Source organism: Tetrao urogallus (assembly GCF_951394365.1).
Source record: "Tetrao urogallus genome assembly, chromosome: 1".
NCBI classification, from domain to species: domain Eukaryota; kingdom Metazoa; phylum Chordata; class Aves; order Galliformes; family Phasianidae; genus Tetrao; species Tetrao urogallus.
Window position 1 is genome coordinate 118,057,665 of NC_136813.1, and position 20,271 is coordinate 118,077,935.

The following is a 20,271-nucleotide window of genomic DNA, read 5'->3' on the forward strand; positions in this document are numbered from 1 at the left end:
TCACTTGACAGTGACAGCAGCAGTGGCGCGAGCAGGTGCAGCCTGCCGCCTGTGGCTTCTCTTCCTCCTCTCGGTCTTCTTCCTTCTGGAGGGTGAGGCCATCCGCTGGCTTTGCGGGACAGCCCTGCCACGGCGCTTGGGCCCACTTCCCAGAAGGTGCTTGAGTACAGAGCTGTTCTTCACAGCCATCTGCAAGTGGCATGGAGAGATGCACTGTTGGTTGCTCTTCTTAGAAATCCTCCCAGCCACGTCCATGGTCTTGTGCGTCACCCACTGTAGCACAGCAGCCAGGTAGACAGGAGCGCTGGCTCCAAAGCGTTCAGCAAACTGACCTCTGCGTAGCTGCCTGTCTGTGCGGCTCACAGGGAAGAGCAGCCCAGCCCGGGAGGAGCGGGAGGAGCGACTCTTTTTGGCCTCTGCTTCCCGGCTGGTGGAAGGCTCCCCAGAGCACGTCGCCTCAGGCTCCCTCTTTTGCTCGGGCACAGTGCAGACCCCCTCTGCTTCGGGTGTGCTGCTTCCTCCCATAGGTCTCTCCATGCTGCACAACCCGATCTTCCCGTGCCTCTGTCTGCCTTTCCTGCCTCCTCTTGAAGTACCTGCTGGCCCTTGCTGATGTTTTCTGTCTGTTGTGTCCCTACCAGCCCAGTATAGAGGTGTTTGTGGCAGGCTGGCCCCACGTGCTCTGGCAAGGATCTCCCCACGCTGGCCGAGTTTCCCTCAGGAAGGGCTTCAGCTCAGGTCTTCTCCACTGCACGGTGAGACCCTTCACTCACCAGCCCAGTGGGAACCAGAGCACCTCTTGTGTGCTGGGACCTCCTCTGTGATCGCACCTCCCTGCTTGTGACATCATATCCGTTGGCCCTGCCACTTGGAATGAGCTCAGGGATGGCCTCTGCACCCACCTTCTCCCATTTTCCCATGTCACTGCCTTTCCCAGTGTATAACTGTACAATGCCAAGCAACAATGCTAATAGCTAAGGCGAATTCTGAACTCTCCTCTACCCTTAATTTTTTTGTTCTAATTATCCACTGCCAGCATTCTGGGGGGCAAAGAAGAGCGGAACACCTCAGGTGAGCCAAATTTTTTATTTTCCAGGTGTTCCTGCAGACGTGCCAGCTGCGTTCTGTTCGACTTGTCTTCTTAATCATCCTTCAACAGGAGAAGAAGTAGTGAGGATGATGAAAACGGCAGACCATAATGCACAGCCTCCTGTGGACGAAAAAAAAAGGATGCCGGGAGAAGGGAGTCCTTCTCCCAGTGGCGGTGAGATGGGGCTTAGCCCTTGAGTTTTCGAGGGTTCCCCTTGCGAGCAAGCGAAAGTGATTCTGTGATTCTGTGATTCTGTGATTCTGTGATTCTGTGAAACTGGGATGCCCTCCGGCTGCGGAGGGGACCCCGTGCGTGGAGGTGGGATGGGGCTTAGCCCTGAAGTTTTCAAGGGATCCCCATGCATGCGGGTGGAGCTGGGGTGCCTGCTGGCTGGGGAGGGGACCCCATGCGTGGAGGTGGGATGGGGCTTAGCCCTGAAGTTTTCAAGGGATCCCCTTGCGTGCGGGTGGAGCTGGGGTGCCCTCCGGCTGGGGAGGGGACCCCGTGCGTGGAAGTGAGATGGGGCTTAGCCCTGAAGTTTTCAAGGGATCCCCATGCATGCGGGTGGAGCTGGGGTGCCCTCCGCCAGGGGAGGGGACCCCGTGCGTGCAGGTGAGATGGGGCTTAGCCCTGAAGTTTTCAAGGGATCCCCTTGCGTGCGGGTGGAGCTGGGGTGCCCTCCGGCTGGGGAGGGGACCCCGTGCGTGGAAGTGAGATGGGGCTTAGCCCTGAAGTTTTCAAGGGATCCCCATGCGTGCGGGTGGAGCTGGGGTGCCCTCTGGCTGGGGAGGGGACCCCGTGCTTGCAGGTGAGATGGGGCTTAGCCCTGAAGTTTTCGAGGGATCCCCTTGCATGCGGGTGGAGCTGGGGTGCCCTCCGGCTGGGGAGGGGACCCCGTGCGTGGAGGTGGGATGGGGCTTAGCCCTGAAGTTTTCAAGGGATCCCCTTGCATGCGGGTGGAGCTGGGGTGCCCTCCATCTGGGGAGGGGACCCCGTGCCTGCAGGTGAGATGGGGCTTAGCCCTTGAGTTTGCAAGGGATCCCCATGTGTGCGGGTGGAGCTGGGGTGCCCTCTGGCTGGGGAAGGGACCCCGTGCCTGCAGGTGAGATGGGGCTTAGCCCTCGAGTTTTCAAGGGATCCCCTTGCGTGCGGGTGAAGCTGGGGTGCCCTCCGGCTGGGGAGGGGACCCCGTGCGTGGACGTGGGTTGGGGCTTAGCCCTGAAGTTTTCAAGGGATCCCCATGCATGCGGGTGGAGCTGGGGTGCCCTCCGCCAGGGGAGGGGACCCCGTGCGTGGAGGTGGGATGGGGCTTAGCCCTGAAGTTTTTGAGGGATCCCCTTGCATGCGGGTGGAGCTGGGGTGCCCTCCATCTGGGGAGGGGACCCCGTGCCTGCAGGTGAGATGGGGCTTAGCCCTTGAGTTTTCAAGGGATCCCCATGCATGCGGGTGGAGCTGGGGTGCCCTCCGGCTGGGGAGGGGACCCCATGCCTGTAGGTGAGATGGGGCTTAGCCCTCGAGTTTTCAAGGGATCCCCATGCGTGCGGGTGGAGCTGGGGTGCCCTCCGGCTGGGGAGGGGACCCCGTGCCTGCAGGTGAGATGGGGCTTAGCCCTGAAGTTTTCGAGGGATCCCCTTGCATGCGGGTGGAGCTGGGGTGCCCTCCGGCTGGGGAGGGGACCCCGTGCCTGCAGGTGGGATGGGGCTTAGCCCTGAAGTTTTCAAGGGATCCCCTTGCATGCGGGTGGAGCTGGGGTGCCCTCCATCTGGGGAGGGGACCCCGTGCCTGCAGGTGAGATGGCGCTTAGCCCTTGAGTTTGCAAGGGATCCCCTTGCATGCGGGTGGAGCTGGGGTGCCCTCCGGCTGGGGAGGGGACCCCGTGCGTGGACGTGGGATGGGGCTTAGCCCTGAAGTTTTCAAGGGATCCCCTTGCATGCGGGTGGAGCTGGGGTGCCCTCCGCCAGGGGAGGGGACCCCGTGCCTGCAGGTGAGATGGGGCTTAGCCCTCGAGTTTTCGAGGGATCCCCATGCATGCGGGTGCAGCTGGGGTGCCCTCTGGCTGGGGAGGGGACCCCGTGCCTGCAGGTGAGATGGGGCTTAGCCCTGAAGTTTTCAAGGGATCCCCTTGCATGCGCGTGGAGCTGGGGTGCCCTCCGGCTGGGGAGGGGACCCCGTGCCTGCAGGTGAGATGGGGCTTAGCCCTCGAGTTTTCGAGGGATCCCCTTGCATGCGGGTGGAGCTGGGGTGCCCTCCGGCTGGGGAGGGGACCCCGTGCGTGGCGGTAGGATGGGGCTTAGCCCTCGAGTTTTCAAGGGATCCCCTTGCGTGCGGGCGCCGCTGGGGTCCCTCCGCCTGGTGTCAACGGTTTACCGCCTCTTTGGCCCGGTTCCGTGACCCATGTCATTGTTTTATAACTTTTGGCTATCAGTATTTCACACCGTAACATCGTGTATTGCACTGGGGGTTTTATTTGTAATGCTCAGTTCCAAATATTTGTCCGACAGAGGAGAACTACGTTTCCCCACGTGGCTATGCGGTCAGCAAGGAGATATAACTGTATGCAAGGTCACCTCATCCTTCTTCTTTCTATGCTCTTCTTCACCTGCATCAACTCCACAGCAATTGAAAACAGCAGCAACAATCCCACGTCGAGCAATGTCGTTTAGCAATCAGCAAAATACAATGAGAGAGATAGAGAGTTTGTCAGGTAGGTAGGTCTTGTCACAACGCTGAGGTGAAAGGTCCAGTCCAGTTGAGCAGATAAATAAAAGCAGACGGCAAATTGCAAATGGAGAAGTGCAGATGGAATAGAGCAGGCAAAGAAGAAGGATCAGGTGACCTTGCACACAGTTATATCTCCTTGCTGACCGCAAAGCCTCCTTGGGAAATGTAGTTCTTCTCCGTCGGACAAATATTCGGAACTGAGCATTAAAAGTCCAACCCCCAGTGCATTACATGATGTAATGGTGTGGAATACTGATAGCCAAAAGTCATAAAACTGTGACACCTGGGGAGGGGACCCCGTGCGTGGGGAATAGCCCCTGGTGAAGGGGTCTCTCCCCTGAGTGCGTGTCTGTGGTACCTGGTGCTTGTCGCATTTTCAGGCGCTCTGGCTGCTCCGTAGCTGAGGTGGTCTTGCTGCTCTTTGGCCTGTGTCTCTGCTAGCGTCTTCATGCCCGTCTGCTGGCTGCGGCCACGTACACCTATCCGAGGCTGAGCTTCTCCCTGCCGTTGTGCTTTGCCTTCAAGATCTCTTGTTTCACAAGCTCTCTCTGTTCAACTCTGTTCTATCTAGGTGGGAAGAAATATCATCACAAGTTATTTTCTTGCAACTTCTGTCTTCTGTGGTTCTGCATCTTTCTTTCAGAAAGCCCACTCCCTCCCATGTTTATTTTCTGTTAGCCGTCAGTTACAATCTTGCCCGTACTGACAAAATTCTGGTTTTACCACACTTACTTTTTCAGGAAGCTGTACGTTTGCAGAAGCTGGCACAGCTTTCCATGAAAAAGAGCGCAGCAGGAGGAACGCGGGACGGAGATTAGGCTCGGCCTCCCCGCGCCGTGCCCCAGCGCCGCGTCTTCTGTCGCTCAACGGCCGAAGCAGACGGGCGGCGACGAAAGCTGCCGGCCGCCTTAATGCCGGAGGCAGTGCTGGCACTCGGGAGGACGGCAGAGCCCGGCGCTGCTCGGCTCGAAGCGCTCCCCGCCCGCCCGGCCCGTTTCCCCACCTGGCAGCGCGGCGTCGGCTCGGCTCCGGGGGCGGCACAGAGCCGTGCTTTGCGGCCTCACGGCAAGCAAGCCGCTAGCAACGGCACGCGTTCCAACGGGCTGCCACCCGCACAGCGCCCGCCCCAGCCGCGCGCCGCCGCGACAACGGCTGCCTGCCCTCCTCCTCGCGCCTCCTCCTCTGCCTCCCCCTCGCTCGGCGGCGGCCGCGGCCGGAGCTGCCCGAGGGAGCGGGGAGGTCCGGGGCGGGGCGGAGCGGGCAGGTGCGGGGCCGCGGCCGTCGGTACCTCCCGGGGCTCCGTCCGCAGCGCCGATCCGGGCTGCGCCCTTCAAAGCGGTGTCCGACCCCCCTCCCCCACCCCCCCGGCCTGCGGGCACGGCACCGCGATCCCCGGCTGTGGCCGGTTTTGTCCTCCCGTGATACTGGTTTAGCAATAAAGCAACTTGGATGATGACTATTGAAATAGCGTCATTATTCCCTTAGGGCTAACCGCAGAAGGACTCTTTGTGGGGTCGGGGCTGGACGTGGTGGTGTGAGACTTTCGCAGCCGTAATGGTTCTGTGATTCTACCATTCCTTTTGAAGTGCGGGTTTACTCCTTGAAGTACCAAACTGCAGCTACAGAGAACACAGTAACGCTTCTCCGTTCAAGGCTGCTCTTCAAGGATGCCTTTCAGAGAGCACTAGAGCTGTCAGGATCCTTGTATTTCTCAGGTCCCTGAACTCTGCATCCCTAAACCTCTGTGTGGAGACTGGGGGAGTAAATCCCCTCCTTCCCCTTCCTGCCCACCGTAAGGGCAGAGCAAGTGATGCAGTGTATACTTGCATTTGTACTGGGCTTGATATACTGAACACACCTTCAGCTTTGTTCACTTGAGTCTACTACTAGCAGTTACTAGCAGCTAGCGCCAGCATCCTGGCCCTGTATTGTTTGTGAGAAACGTGCAGACTTGATCAGTTCAGAAACTTTGCAGTTGAGTATTAAACTGCAGAGGAAGGGGAAATGCTCGCTAAGGGTACCATCTAGTGGTAGTAACTAGAGGCAAAGACTTACAGAGCCAGCGGATTTCGATTCTGTAAAGCAAATGCCAACCCTATCGAGAAGCTGCTCATCAGCTCGCTCCTGTTCAAACAGATGATGCCACTGAGCAGGACTAGAATGAGATCAACGGCACGCGTTCTAACGGGCTGCCACCCGCACAGTGCCCGCCCCAGCCGCGCGCCGCCGCGACAACGGCTGCCTGCCCTCCTCCTCGCGCCTCCTCCTCTGCCTCCCCCTCGCTCGGCGGCGGCCGCGGCCGGGGCTGCCCGAGGGAGCGGGGAGGTGCGGGGCGGCGGCCGTCGGTACCTCCCGGGGCTCCGTCCGCAGAGCCGATCCGGGCTGCGCCTTTCAAAGAGGCGTCCGGGGCCCCGGCCTGCGGGCACGGCACCGCGATCCCCAGCCCGCGGGCTTCGTAGCGGTCCCGAGCTGAGTGCTGGCCGGGCTGGAGCGGGATGGCATCCGTGGGCAAGGACAGCACAGCCTGGCGTGGCTGCTCCGTGTGTATTCTCACACAAACAAAGGGATTTCTTGTTACCTCTGAAGTGTTCATGGCAGCCTGATGAAATACAGAGGCTGTTTCTGTCAAAGATGGTGGTTGCTTTCTATCCTTTCAGGCTACCTCTAGGGAAGACCGTGAATCAAGGCCTCTGATATACACAATGGTCTCTTGAGCAACAGACAGTTCTTAACTTAATGTTTGGATGTTTGGATGGCAATATCCTAAACTTACATTGGGTTTTATTTCCTAGATTTCCTTAGCATACTGATAAACAGAAACCAACCTCTACAAGTGCGGGTTTACTCCTTGAAGTACCAAGGGAGTATACAAGGGAATCTGAGACCCTGGAGATTAGTGAGAGGATCTGGGGAATGGAAGACCCCCCTTCTGTCAGGGAAGAGGTGGTCCGGGAGCGCCTAGGCAACATCAATGTTCAGAAATCCATGGGACCCGATGGGATTCATCCACGGGTGCTGAAGGAGCTGGCAGAGGTGATTGCTGAACCGCTTTCGGTCATCTTTGAGAAGTCTTGGAAGACGGGGAAGGTGCCTGAAGACTGGAAGATAGCCAACGTCACCCCAGTCTTCAAAAAAGGCAAGAAGGAAGACCCAGGCAATTATAGGCCAGTCAGCCTCACCTCTGTCCCTGGAAAGGTGATGGAACAGCTTGTACTGGATGTCATCTCCAGACAACTGGAAAAAGAGGAGGTTATCAGGAGTAGTCAGCACGGGTTCACAAGGGGGAGGTCGTGCTTGACCAACCTGGTAGCCTTCTATGATGTTGTCTCTGGCTGGGTGGATGGGGGGAGAGCAGTGGATGTAGTCTACCTTGATTTCAGCAAGGCATTTGATACTGTCCCCCACGACGTCCTTATAACAAAGCTGAGGAAGTGTGGGATAGATGAGTGGACAGTGAGGTGGGTTGAGAACTGGCTGACTGGCAGAGCACAGAGGGTCGTTGTTGGTGGTGCAGAGTCCGGTTGGAGGCCTGTAACTAGCGGTGTTCCTCAGGGGTCTGTGCTGGGTCCGGTCTTGTTCAACATCTTCATCAATGACCTTGATGAGGGGATAATGGCCACCCTCAGCAAGTTTGCCGATGATACGAAGTTGGGAGGATTGGCTGACACGCCTGAAGGCTGTGTTGCCATTCAGCAAGACCTGGATAGGCTGGAGAGCTGGGCAGAAAAAAAACAGATGAGGTTTAACAAAAGCAAGTGTAGAGTCTTGCATCTGGGGAGGAATAATTCCATGCACCAGTACAGGTTGGGGGATGAGCTGCTGGAGGGGAGCTCTGCGGAAAGGGACCTGGGTGTCCTGGTGGACGACAGGTTGGCCATGAGCCAGCAGTGTGCCCTTGTGGCCAAAAAGGCCAATGGCTTACTGGGGTGCATTAAAAAGAGCGTGGCCAGCAGGTCAAAGGAGGTGATCCTCCCCCTCTACTCTGCCCTGGTAAGACCTCATCTGGAGTACTGCGTCCAGTTCTGGGCTCCCCAGTACAAAAAAGACAGGGATCTCTTGGAAAGAGTCCAGCGGAGGGCCACGAAGATGGTGAAGGGCCTGGAGCATCTCCCCTATGAGGAAAGGCTGAGTGAACTGGGTCTGTTCAGCCTTGAGAAAAGGAGACTGAGAGGGGACCTGATCCAGGTCTATAAATATCTAAGGTGTGGGGGGCAGAATGGCGAGGCCGGACTCTTTTCAGTGGTGAGTGGAGACAGGACAAGGGGAAATGGCCAGAAACTGGAGCATAGGAAGTTCCGCACAAACATGCGCAAGAACTTCTTTACAGTGAGGGTGACGGAGCACTGGAACAGGCTGCCCAGGGAGGTGGTGGAGTCTCCTTCTCTGGAGATGTTCAAGACCTGCCTGGATGCCTACCTGTGCGACCTGCTGTAGGGAACCTGCTTTGGCAGGGGGGTTGGACTCGATGATCTCAGGAGGTCCCTTCCAACCCCTACAGTTCTGTGATTCTGTGATTCTGTGAAGTAATAGTCAATATTCCTAAGATTATACTATCCAAGCAGCTCAGGTGAAAGACTAAATTTGGCAGGAGTTTTCTTATGCAACAACAGAACTTGAAAAAATGTTCTTGATTTTCCACAAAGATCTTCTGCCTATTAAGGATATCACTAGTGTACAGCTGTTGGGAAGATAGAAGTCTGAAACTTTGCTTTTGCCTCAGCTCGCATAGAACTGAGTCCACTTATTTGTCAAAAAGTAGGTTCAGAGTAAGTAAAAAGCACTACAGGGAGACAGCAGCAGTGCTGCTTCTCTGAAAAGAAAGCTGGAACCTGAACACTTGCTCCGCGAAAACAAAATCCCATCCAATCTGGGGCATAAGAGTTAAGACTTCCTCTTCTACTAATCATTCTGGAAAACAAACAAACAAACAAACAAACAAGAACCATAACTCTGTTGACGCCCTCAGTTATGGTTTTGAGGAAAAACTTTGCCACACGCGAACATCTGATACCTCTAGATGCCCTAACAAGCAGAAGGTGGCAGCAGATGCTCACTGAGAGCACCCATGGACAGCTCATTTCCTTTATGAAATTCCCAGTGGCTGATGTCTATTCTACAGGCAGTTATAAGTAGGATACATGGAAGAAGAAAATGCTTATTTTAAAAATTCATTTCCTTCTCTCTCACATAAATACATCAGGTCAGGGAATGCTAACACTCTGGCCTCAAAGCTAGTGACTTCTGCACTCAAACTTCTAACCAATTTGCTTTGTCTTTCACTTTATCTTTCTTTCTATCTAACTGTCTTTATTTTTTTTTTTTTTTTTTTTTTTTTTAGCATTTTCCCCACACTAAAACCACAGAGAGATCTCTTACAATGTTAAGGTTAAGTGCTCTTAGTGTTCCTCCCAAGAGCAGATGGATATGATGACACTTTCGAGATGTCAGAATTTCAGCCCCCTTTCATGGAGGAGACAGCACTGTGAAGCTACACAGATTGTGTTCCAAGATTTTCTTGCCTTACTGCCTTGCCCTTTCTATGGTCAGCTGCATAAAATGTCTCTTAAAGTATGGCTAGGTGAAATATGTTCTAGATCCATTTTAAGTGTAAACAACCACATAAAGCTGAAAATGGATTGACCAAGAGTTGAAAGGCTGGAGAGCAGCCCTATGGAACAGGATCTGGGGATTCTGGTTGACAGGAAGTTGAATCTGAATCAGCAGTGTGCCCTGACAACCAAAAAGGCCAACTCTGCCCTGGGGTGAATCAAACCCAGCAGCACAGTTAGATGGACGAGGGAAGGGATTATCCTGCTCTGTGCTGGTGCAGCTTCACCTCAAGCCACTGTGCTCAAATTTGGGTGCCACAGTATCAAAAGGACATAATACTATTAGAGGGTGCCCAGAGGAAGCCTGTGAAGATGAGCAAGATGAGATGTACAGAGACCAAGATGTATGAAGACTGGCTGAAGCCATTGGTTTGTTCAGCCTAGAGAAGAGGAGACTGAAAGCAAGCATCATGGTGGCCTACAGCTTCCTTGCAAGGGGAATGGAGGGGCATGCAGGCAGGCTTTTCTCTCAGGCAATGAATTACAGAATCACAGAATGGCCAGGGTTGGAAGGGACCTCAGCATCTCTCTTGTGCAGCAATACTGTTCCTTTCCAGATTACCGGGACACACATACCTTGGCACTTGTAGGTATGAGAGAAAAATGAGTTTTGCTTAAGACAGAAGTCTTCTTCCACTTCCAGAAGGATTCACATTCAGCTTTCCTATAACAAATATAGCAGAAATCATATTATTTTTAATGTATCTGGGGAGCAAAGCATAAAATTTTAGAGTACAGCTTCTAGTCAGTAAATTTATCTTGTTTTCTTTGATTTTTCAATTTCATTCTACACCTCTGCAGTTGCTTTCATTTTAAAAAGCTACTCCTCCATGTGTACATTTATAAATTAAGACTGATTCTTTTCTGGATCTAGTGCGTCCATCTTTACTACTTTCATTTTACCTATGTTTCCCATCAGTTCCCCCTGCTGCAGCACCCAAGATTCCACACACCAGAAAAGCTCAGAAAGATGATGTCAAGGTGAGCCGAATAAATAAATAACAAGAAACATCTCCTAAAAGCACACGTTAATACAAGGTTAAAAAGTGTCATCCTTTGATCTCTACTAGTTTTGATTTAGTTTTAGATTCCAGCTAATTCCAGGTGGTGTAAAGCACGCAGATGTATGAGCATTCCTACTTGAATCCTGAAAAAATATGCCCTTTTTTTTCATCTGAAAGTGAAACGAGCAGAATTAAAGTCCCAAATAAGCCACTGAGCTTCAGGCACAATGTAAATTTGTCACATGTCCAAATTCTTGTTATACTACAAGATGCCCATTCACTTTGTCTCCAGCAGTCAAGGGTCCCAGTACCTCTACTTCATCCAGCTCAGCTGAGACTGCAAACCCAGTCTACTTCATTAGCAGTTCTCAGTGTCTGACTGCCAAGAGAGACCTGGAGGAGTCGTTGGCAGTACAAGACTAGCTCTGCCCCAACTTGTCCTGCAAACAGCTGCTTGAGATGGGAGTGGTACACATGCATGTCCCCTGCCAAGATTTTTTCACAAGTGCATTCAGAAAGCTGGAGACCAAGGGCAGCAGTTTCTGGAATGATGGAATGTCTGAGGTGCCCACCTCCCTTTTCAAATGAACCCATGCCACTTAAAATTTTTCTCTTTAAGAGTCTGCTAGAATCTCAAAAGTGAAGCAGTTGCTAGATAAATGCCACACATGCCTACTTATGTCTTTGGATGAACGGTCTCTTATTCAAATAGGAAGAATATTTAGAGAATGGGAAAGTTGGGAAATTGTATTTGCTTTGTCTTAGAGCCGATGAGGAAGAGAGAAGGCCAATAAAGGTAGAGCAAAATCAATACCTATGAATATTTCCACCCAGTTAGAATCAACGTCAGCAATCGCAGTTAGACTGATCTCTGAAAATACCTGGCGCACATTATTCCAGTGAGTCCTGTTATCATTCTTATGATGGCTTGGCCCTGGCACAAAAATAGGCAGACTTTATACATTAACATAACCTTCTCATCCTGAAAGGTGAGCAAGGAAAAAGGATGTTTCTTGGCTGATGTTTCAAACTGTAACAGGCAGTCCCTCCCTCACCTCAACTTCAGCATGTCCTTCCTCCTCCTGTTAGGTCTTGTCATTTTTTTCAGAAACTGATGTCAATATACGCTGTTGGTCAAGATAATAACTAAAATTTCTTACACTGAAATTTCATACAAAACACTGCCTTTTAATTAACCACATGTGGTGCAGACTAGCTCCAGGGATACAGAAAGGTTTGTCACCTCTGTTACCGCTCTCCCAGTTTGATGCAGAAGTGTATAATTTGACTTGGAACAGGCTTTTTTTAGAGCAATGTTTGAATGTTCAAAAAGCTAAGATGTGCAGGATGTTGCTTGTGAGATCAACCAGTCTTACGGAGATACCAGTCTGCTTCTAATGCTCTAATTCCTGTGTGAATGAGTCTTACTCAGGATTGCCTTCTGAAAAGCAGCCTATGCTGTTCAGGATTGAGAAAATAAAAAGCCGTCTGAAATGCAAATATTTCACAATTGTTAGCTCCCAACTTCAAATCCTGTTGTGGTTCATTTCCATCACTCATAGAGGAGGCGAGATCTCTACAATCAAAAGCTACCAGCTCAGAATGTATCATATATTTGAGTGTGGTATGCTCACGCTGCAGTTCCTTTTCAGGATTATTTGAAACCAAAGACTATTTTAATGTCCCCCAACAGTAAAATCCCAGTTCCACTCTATTAGGAGTATTTGTAGGTAGCAGTGTCTTTGAAACCTGCCTTGTCGGGAGTACAGAAGCAGCTCGTTGATGGCTGGAACAGAGCAAAAGGATGTGGTATTTGTTTTGTTCAGTGCTCATGTGGAAAAACAGGTCTGTCTCACCTAATATTTGCCCCTCTTGGGTAAGGTAGAACAAAGCCTTTCTTGTCCACTTTGAGATCAGGATAACAGAAATCTATCTTCATGGGAGAGAAAAACCTTCCCATAATTAGGGAAGCTTCCAACATGACCACTCGTCACCTGAGGACAAACATAACCCCTATCTACTGCTGGCGTCATTTCTGCAGGTGCTATCAAATCATTGTGAAACTTAGCAAATAACATCACTGCAAGAATATTCTTCTTTCGCTCAGTTCAACCTAGGGCAAATACTTCTCTGTTGTACAAAGAGACAGCATAAGGAAAAAAGACATGGTCACTGTCTGAGCAGCACCAAACTGTGTGTAATTCAGTAACCAAGTAAGTGTAAGTCAGGTGTCAGTCAGAACCCTCCCAAAGATCAAGCAGCAGAACAGTGGAACAACCTCCCTTTGCTGGATGATGATACTTTACAATCATGACAAAGAAAACTCAGGTGAGCAGTTTTGTCACAGGAATATCGTTTCGAAGCATGTATGCCAAACGTAGGAAAAACGAAAGGCAAAGGCAGGCCCTGGAGACTGCAACATACAAAACAGCTTTACTTTCAGCAGATTATAGACAGCATTTCTTTCGTTTATTTATAAAACACTGTCATTTTTAGATAACTGGCTATTTTAATAAAAATTTAAAACAGGAGAGAATTGAAAACCCAGCTTTGGATAGATGATCCAGGAGTTTGAGAAGTGTGCCCCTTTCCACCCATATTGTAGTGCTGAGCATGTTGGAATTACCTTGATCCTCTTGCACTTCTTCTCTAGCTCATTGAGACTGCAATTTCAATCAATGCCACATGTCAGCTAATTGTCAACTAGTGCTATTTGTTGAAAACAGATACAGTGACTTGGACACACACTCTCACAGTTGGAGTCTAAAGATCAGAGCTCAACTGACTGATACGTTCTTGCTCTTTAGCAGGGTGAGGAGATTGAACTCTCAATCACAACTCAGTATCATTAAATCCCTTGGAAGTCATATTTACAGCATCTTTTTGCTGCATATTAAACATATCAATGAAGGAGACATTACTCAAAATGTACTTTGAATCAGACAAAAGGTGGCATATCAGAATCAGGCTGTCGTAAACAAAGAAGTCAAAGAAAAGTTTTAAAGACTGCAGAGAGCTGCCAAGATGGAAACTAGCCCATGCTGCAAATCTCCTTGTCTCTCTCCAGTCATCTTGCAAGTCCCAGGGTGCTGGATCTCTACCACAAGAGCTGCCTGCTACTTCTGACCAAGCGTTGGGCTTTGGTAAGGGTGCAGCTCAGGAACAAGCCAGCTCCAGAAGGCCCCATGCCATCGGTTGTGCCAAGGGCCAGGACATGCAGAGTGCACACCACCCTCAGACAGTGTTTCCCTCACCCCATCCCAACCATATTCCTCACTGCCAGCCCAGGGCTGGTGGCTTTCCCTCCATAGCAGTCTTGGCAGCCCAGCCCAGGGTCACCAGGGGGCCTGGCCTGGAGAGGAACTTATTGGGCTGTTCCACTGGGATTTGCCCTCTCAGCTCTCCTCAGCAACCAAGGACCAGTTAGGGAAGGACAGTGCTGCAAGGCCAGGGGTTCAATCAACAGTTCAATCAACAGCTCCCTTCAGCAGCAGATGAGTTACAGAGACTTTGACTCCATGCACTGCTGCTACGGCAAAGCATGAGCTTCTCCCTTCTTCTGGTTGAAAAGCTTTGCCCACTGCTTCTACATCAACGCAATGCAGGGAGGTTTCTGGTGTCATGGCCTTGCTGAGCAAGTCTTCAAGCAGCTCCTGGAGTCCCTGAGACATAGGTTGTCAACTGCCCAGCTCCAGCCTGCTGACAGCAGGTATGCCCACAGTCACATCCACCAACTTTCTGCCTATTCATCTCCTCCCTTTTGTCAGTATATTTTCTTGTCTACCTCCTCTTAAGCATTTGTCTTCAGCATTTGCCAGTATTTGTTTTTGACACAGCGTTTGTTGCTGGAGCATATATTCTGTGACAGCTTTCCATTTAGTTTCCCTTTGCTTCCTCTTTACTTGTCCACGCATCTCATGACACGCCTGTGGCCTGCCACTCCCAGTTCCTGGCAGTTGCAGGATGTCATCCAGAGAGCTGTGCATTATAGCTTCTTCATTACTGAGTAGTCATCACCAGATTGTGAAAACTGTAATCATTTTCTGAAATTAGGCTATCCCTGCACATTCTATAGGGATGGTTTGGCACTGCTATCCAAAAGCTTGAGGGGAATATCCTACTGTTGCAGCACCATCTCTGTACTAGCTCTGCCTTAGACTGTGGTAGGAGGACCTCATTCCTCTCTGTCCAGGACAGTCCTGAGTTATGCAGCAGGACTAATTCTCATGTTCCCTTGAGGACTGCAATTTTTGTTTCCTCCTATGCAGCCTGAAAGAACAAAAGCCAGATGGATAACCCCACAAAAGTGCAATCCAGGATTATAATGGTTATGCTGAAGATGGCATTCATGGTAGCTTGGGAAATCACACAGTGCCCAGTGTCGTTGGGGTGGTAAGGACTTATTCCTTCAGTTGTAGAATGTGCTTTTACTGTCTGACTCTTGTCATAGGGTCTCTGAATTCAGTACTTTTTTTCCACGGCAGCCATAGACTCCAAGAATACCGGAAGGTGATACTGTCTTTTATAAGATTCTTCAGATTTTCCTTCAGTTGTCAATGCCCCTAAGCAGCTGCCTTCAGCAGCCTACGAGTATTAATAAATTCTTTAGATTTATCCTTGGGAGTACAGAGACTGAAATGCTGGTGCTTCTGTTTTCCTTTCTTCTTAGTAAGGCATGAGTTTACATGGAAGTGGATTGCAAATCATGTAGCATGCTTTCTTTTTTTTTTTTTTTTTAATTTGGTCACAATCTTGCAATACTTTTTCTTTCAAGGTATTGTATTATACAGAAACCACACTCTGGAACATACTTTGTGCGGTGGTCAATGTATCTGTATTTTGCAGGTAAAACCAAAAAGTGAACTCTCACCTTTTGCCTCAGTAGTCACAGAAGCACAGAGCTATGTAACTTGGATCAATTTCTATTTTTCCTGCTATTTTGGGTTAATTTTCCGGTCTTCACTGAATCTCATACAACTGCCATACACTTACAATTTCCTGAGACAGGTAATTCATGTCTTTGATATCTTCTTTTCTGAAATATCATCCCTAATCTGTATACAGATCCTTCTGCTTGTGTTTGAATCTAAATATACCTTATACTGGATACATTGTGCAAAATATTTCTTAAAGAGGTCAGAGTCTGACATCCCAGCAGAAGTGAAATTATTGCAGCATCTTGTTCCTGGGTACAACCAGAAGTGAAGTTTGTTATTTCCAGTACGAATGCAAACAGACTCATGCACCACAATTGCACATATGCAAATGCATAGATGGCTGCTACACAGATCTACACAGACACACAGAATGCTCTCATGAACACAAACAGCAACAACAACCTCCCACCCACTTCTGTCTTTGTCTGAGTAGGTTGAAAGTTTGCTAGCAGAAAACACATATGCATCTGTGTACTCAGGGGGCACCTCCAGCAGCTTGACTCAGACAGTCTGTCCAGCAGTTGCCCCTAGTCTCTTACTTTCTTGGTAGGTAGATATATGAATCTCCAAGGCTAAGCCCCTCATCTGATGCTGGCACGGACCTTCACACAAACACACACACACACATGCACACAGCTGACTAGAACTCCTCCTTGTCCCTCCAGTAGCAGGCTCTGATTACATCCTGAGGCACACACGCACTCTTGCACGCACACACAGACACATACACAGGGTTGTCTGACCCATGGTGCCACTGCAGTCGCTGTCACTCAGACTCCCTTGCACACACCTAAAATGGAAGAAGATGGAAAAGAGTTAGAAATTGAATTTAATAGTAAGTGTAGAATGACTGTGCTGGTCAGGCACAGAGAAAGGCCAGACAATTATACTGGCCAGTCAGAGATTTGCATAGTACATAGGACAGGACTTCTTAATTCCAAACTCCTGTACTTTCCTATGCTCTCTCCTCCCCAAACCACCCCAGATCCTGGGGCTGAGACTAGTAGCCCAGCTGAAGTGCATCTACACCAATGCATGCAGCGTGGCCAACAAACAGGAGGAGCTAGAAGCCATTGTGCTGCAGGAAAACTATGTCTTAGTCAACATCACCAAAAAATGGTGGGAGCATCCTCGTGACTGGAGCGCTGCAGTGAAGGACTCTAAGCTCTTTAGAAGGGATAGGCAAAGAAGGGGGGGGGAGGGTACGGAGGGAGGGGGTTCTCTTTGTTAGGGAATGCTTTCATGTTGCAGATCTCATTGCTGGGAATTGATAAGGTCAAGTCCTATGGGTAGAATCAGAGGGAAGGCCAACAAAGCTGACATCCTGGCAGAAGTCTGTCATAGACCACCTCACAAGGATGAAAAGACAGATGAAGCATTCTTTGAGCAGCTGGCAGAAATCACTCATTTGCTAGCCCTTGTTCTCACGGAGGACTTCAACATGCCTGACATGTACTGGAGGTAGCATACAGCAGAAAGGAAGAAATCTAGGAGGTTTCTGTAGTGTGTGGAAGACAACTTTTTGAAACAGCTGGTAAGAGAGCGTAGCATGGGAAGCAATGTGCTAGACCTGCTGTTTATAGAAAAGGACTAGGAGACATGGTGCTCAGAAGCTGCCTTGAGCATAGTGGCTACAAAATGATAGAGTTCTCTATTCACAGGAGTGGGGTCAGCAAAACTGCTACCTTGGAATCCTGGAGGGTGGACTTTGAACTGTTTAGGACATTGGTTGGGAGAATTCCTTGGAAGTCAGTCCTGACAGTCAAAGGGGTCCGGAAAGGCTGGACGTTCTTCAAGAAGGAAATCTCCAAGGTGCAGGAGCAGGCTGCACCCCTGTATCATAAGATGAGCTGGCAGGGAAGACTGGCCTGGATGAACAGGGAGCTTTTGCTGAGACTTTTTGATATTATTGTTTAATTCCTTTTACTCGTGATTTTTCTCTGCAGCAGAACTGTTTTACATAAATGAGACAAGAAAGTAACTTCTCACAAAGGAATTAATCCTGTTCAAATTGCCCAGTTTTCTAGGTTCTAGGTGATCAGAAAAAGGGAAACATTACTCCCATTTTTAAGAAAGGGGGAAAGGATAACCCAGGGAACTACAGGTTGGTGAGCCTGATGTCTGTGCTTGGGAAGATCATGGAGCAGATCCTCCTAGAAGTTACATTAAGGCACATATGAGACAAAGAGGTGATCTGAGACAACCAGTATGGTTTTGCCAAGGGAAAATCATGTCTGGCCAATCTGTTGGCCTTCTATGATGGAGTGACAGCATCGGTGGACAGGGGAAGGGTGATGGATGTCATCTACTGGACTTCTGCAAAGCCTTTGACATGGTCCCTCACCACATCCTTCTCTGTAAATTGGAGAGGTATGGATTAGAAGGATGTACTTAGGTGGATTAAAAATTGGTTGGCTGCTTCCAGTCACAGGGTTGTGATCAATGGTTCTATGTCTAGACGGAGGTTGGTCACAAGTGGTATTCCCCAAGGGTTGGTCTTGGGACCAGTGCTCCTCAACATCATTATTAATGACATAGATGATGGAATTGAGTGCACCCTTAGCAAGTTTAAAGATGACACCAAGCTGAGAGGTGCAGTTGATACAGTAGGGGGAAGGGAAGAATCACACAGAATCACAGAGTTGTAGGGGTTGGAAGGGACCTCCAGAGACCATCGAGTCCAACCCCCATCCAACCCCCTTCCCCATCCGGGGAAGGCATCCACAGGGACCAGGACAGGCCCATTTGAACCTAATGAGATTCAACAAGGTCAAAGTGCAAGTTGTTGCACTTGGGCTAGGGTAATCCCAGGTGTTTATACAGGCTGGGTGAAGAACCCCTTGAGAGCAGCCCTGTGGAGAAGGACTTGGAGTCCTGGTAGACAAGAAGCTGGACATGAGCCAGCAGTGTGCAATTGCAGCTGGGAAGGCCAACTATATCCTGGACTGCATTAAAAAAGGGGTGGCCAGCAGGGAGAGGGAGGTGATTGTCCTCCTCTACTCAGCTCTTGTGAGGCTCCATCTGCAGTACTGTGTCCAGGCCTGGAGCCCCCAGCACAAGAAAGACACAGAGCTCTTGGAACGAGTCCAGAGGAGGAGAACTGAGACGATCAGAAGGCTGGAGCACCTCTCCTATGAAGAAAAGTTAAGGGAAATGGGCTCGTTTAGCTTAGAGAAGAGAAGGCTCCAGGGAGACCTCATTGTGGCCTTTCAGTACTTGAAAGGAGCTCATAAACAGGAGAGAGAATGACAGTTTACATGGGTTGATAGTGATAGGACATGGGGGAATGGTTTTAAACGAAAACGTGCTAAAGGCTCGCTGAAGGTGAGCTTCTGGAACAATTTGTACCAAAGTCCCAGAACTGATTTCCACTTCCTTCTCTTTCCTTCAGTCCTTTGTGCCTACTGCTTAGTGGCTATGGCCTATTTGAAATAATACAGGGAGTGTGAGGCATTTCAAAGCTGTAAACACAAACTTAGGCAAAGTGCTCCTAGCTGTATTCTGTCCTAATTGCAGCCAATGCAGCTTCTTTCCTCACAGCATGTTTGCCTTGTGTGCACATTTGCCATGCAGCCTTATCACATTAGTGACAAGCCATTCTGGGAAGATTTGTGCAATATTTTTTACTAGCAGCACAGTAGCAATAAACAGTAGCTCCAGCAATAACTTAGGCATTTTTGCTCGTGTCCTCGCTTGGTAATCATAAGTCTTCTGGGAAAGTTGTGTAGGTAAGAAGTTAGACAGGAGTAGTTTGAAGTATTACTTATGCTGACAGAAATAACACGTATGACCAAATCATTAGCATAAATGTTTTATATAATGAGAAGTAAACATGATAGTCTGTCTTCAACAGTCCTACAGCCATTTTTACAACATTACTATAACAATTTTCATTTCCTTCTCTGTATTCCTTACTACTGAGATAATTGTAGGCCCACTCTACATTGACTGTCTTTTTTTCAGCACCCCTTTATCTTTTCTTTGTCCCTAATTGCTTTAACAGTATACTCAGCTTTCCCTTCCTTTTCATCACCTGTTTGGTTGAGGAAGAGGAAGGGAAACTCTTGCTTCCCATAGGCTGCAGTTACTCACATGTTGATCAGCCACTTTGCTTTTTTGTTTTGTTTTCTTTCTTTTTTAAAGAGAAGTATAAATGCAGTCTACTACTACTATAGATAATTTAGTTTTCTATGTCCAGGCTATATTAGCAAGAATGTAGTTATCACAGGATGGAAATTGGCACTTCTCGTTTACTCAGCAATTGTGAAATCAGAGATGAAGTCCTATGTCCAGGATTTGCTCCCTGGTACAAGAAAAGCAACGGCAGATAGGCAGAGGAAGGTCAACAGAATAGCTTGGTGGCTGGAACAAAGACAACATCTGAGACAGTTTGGTTTAACTCAGCCTAAATTAAAAAAGGCTAAGAGGAAGTATAGTTGCAGTCTTCCACCATGTAAAGTTGGTTTATAGAAAAGACAGATTCTTCTCCAGGGTGCGCACTGAAAGGACAAGAAGCAATGGACATTAGATATAGTAAAATAAATTCTGATTTAAGGCAAGAAAAATTTTTCAGACGATGGATGGTGAAGCGTGGAAGCAGATGTCCAGAGCTTATGTGGACTCTTCATCCTTGAGATATTCAAAACCTGATTGGACCTGCTTTGAAGACAGCCATACTTTAAATGAAATATTGAACCAAACAATGTCAACAGGTTCTTTTCAGTTTAAATTAATTAATGATTTCATAACTTCATTATTCTTTCTCAGTCATATTTACTTAAACTTCACCAAAAGACTTAAAAGTTATTTAATAGAAACTGCAAAGCTGGAGGGAAAAGGTGACTGACAAACACATGAGCGAACAAACAAAGTAAATTTGTAAGAGTCCTTTTTCTACAGGTATACTTGTC

At 49.2% G+C, this 20,271-nt stretch overlaps 1 protein-coding gene and 1 pseudogene across 2 annotated transcripts in view; one reads left to right on the plus strand and one right to left on the minus strand.

Annotated features, from left to right (window-relative positions):
* LOC306958745 (histone H2A.J pseudogene) lies at positions 1–537 on the minus strand (annotated as a pseudogene). The gene has a single exon. The product of its transcript is annotated as a histone H2A.J pseudogene (transcript).
* A 16,423-nt stretch (positions 538–16,960) lies between these two features.
* LOC306958756 (ovostatin-like) overlaps positions 16,961–20,271 on the plus strand; it is a gene marked incomplete at both ends in the record, with an annotated part of 39,997 nt that continues 36,686 nt past the window's right edge. Inside the window, one exon of the mRNA XM_079550346.1 lies at positions 16,961–17,173. Within this exon, the coding sequence (XP_079406472.1) occupies positions 16,961–17,173 (213 nt within the window). The remainder of the gene's footprint in view (positions 17,174–20,271) is intronic.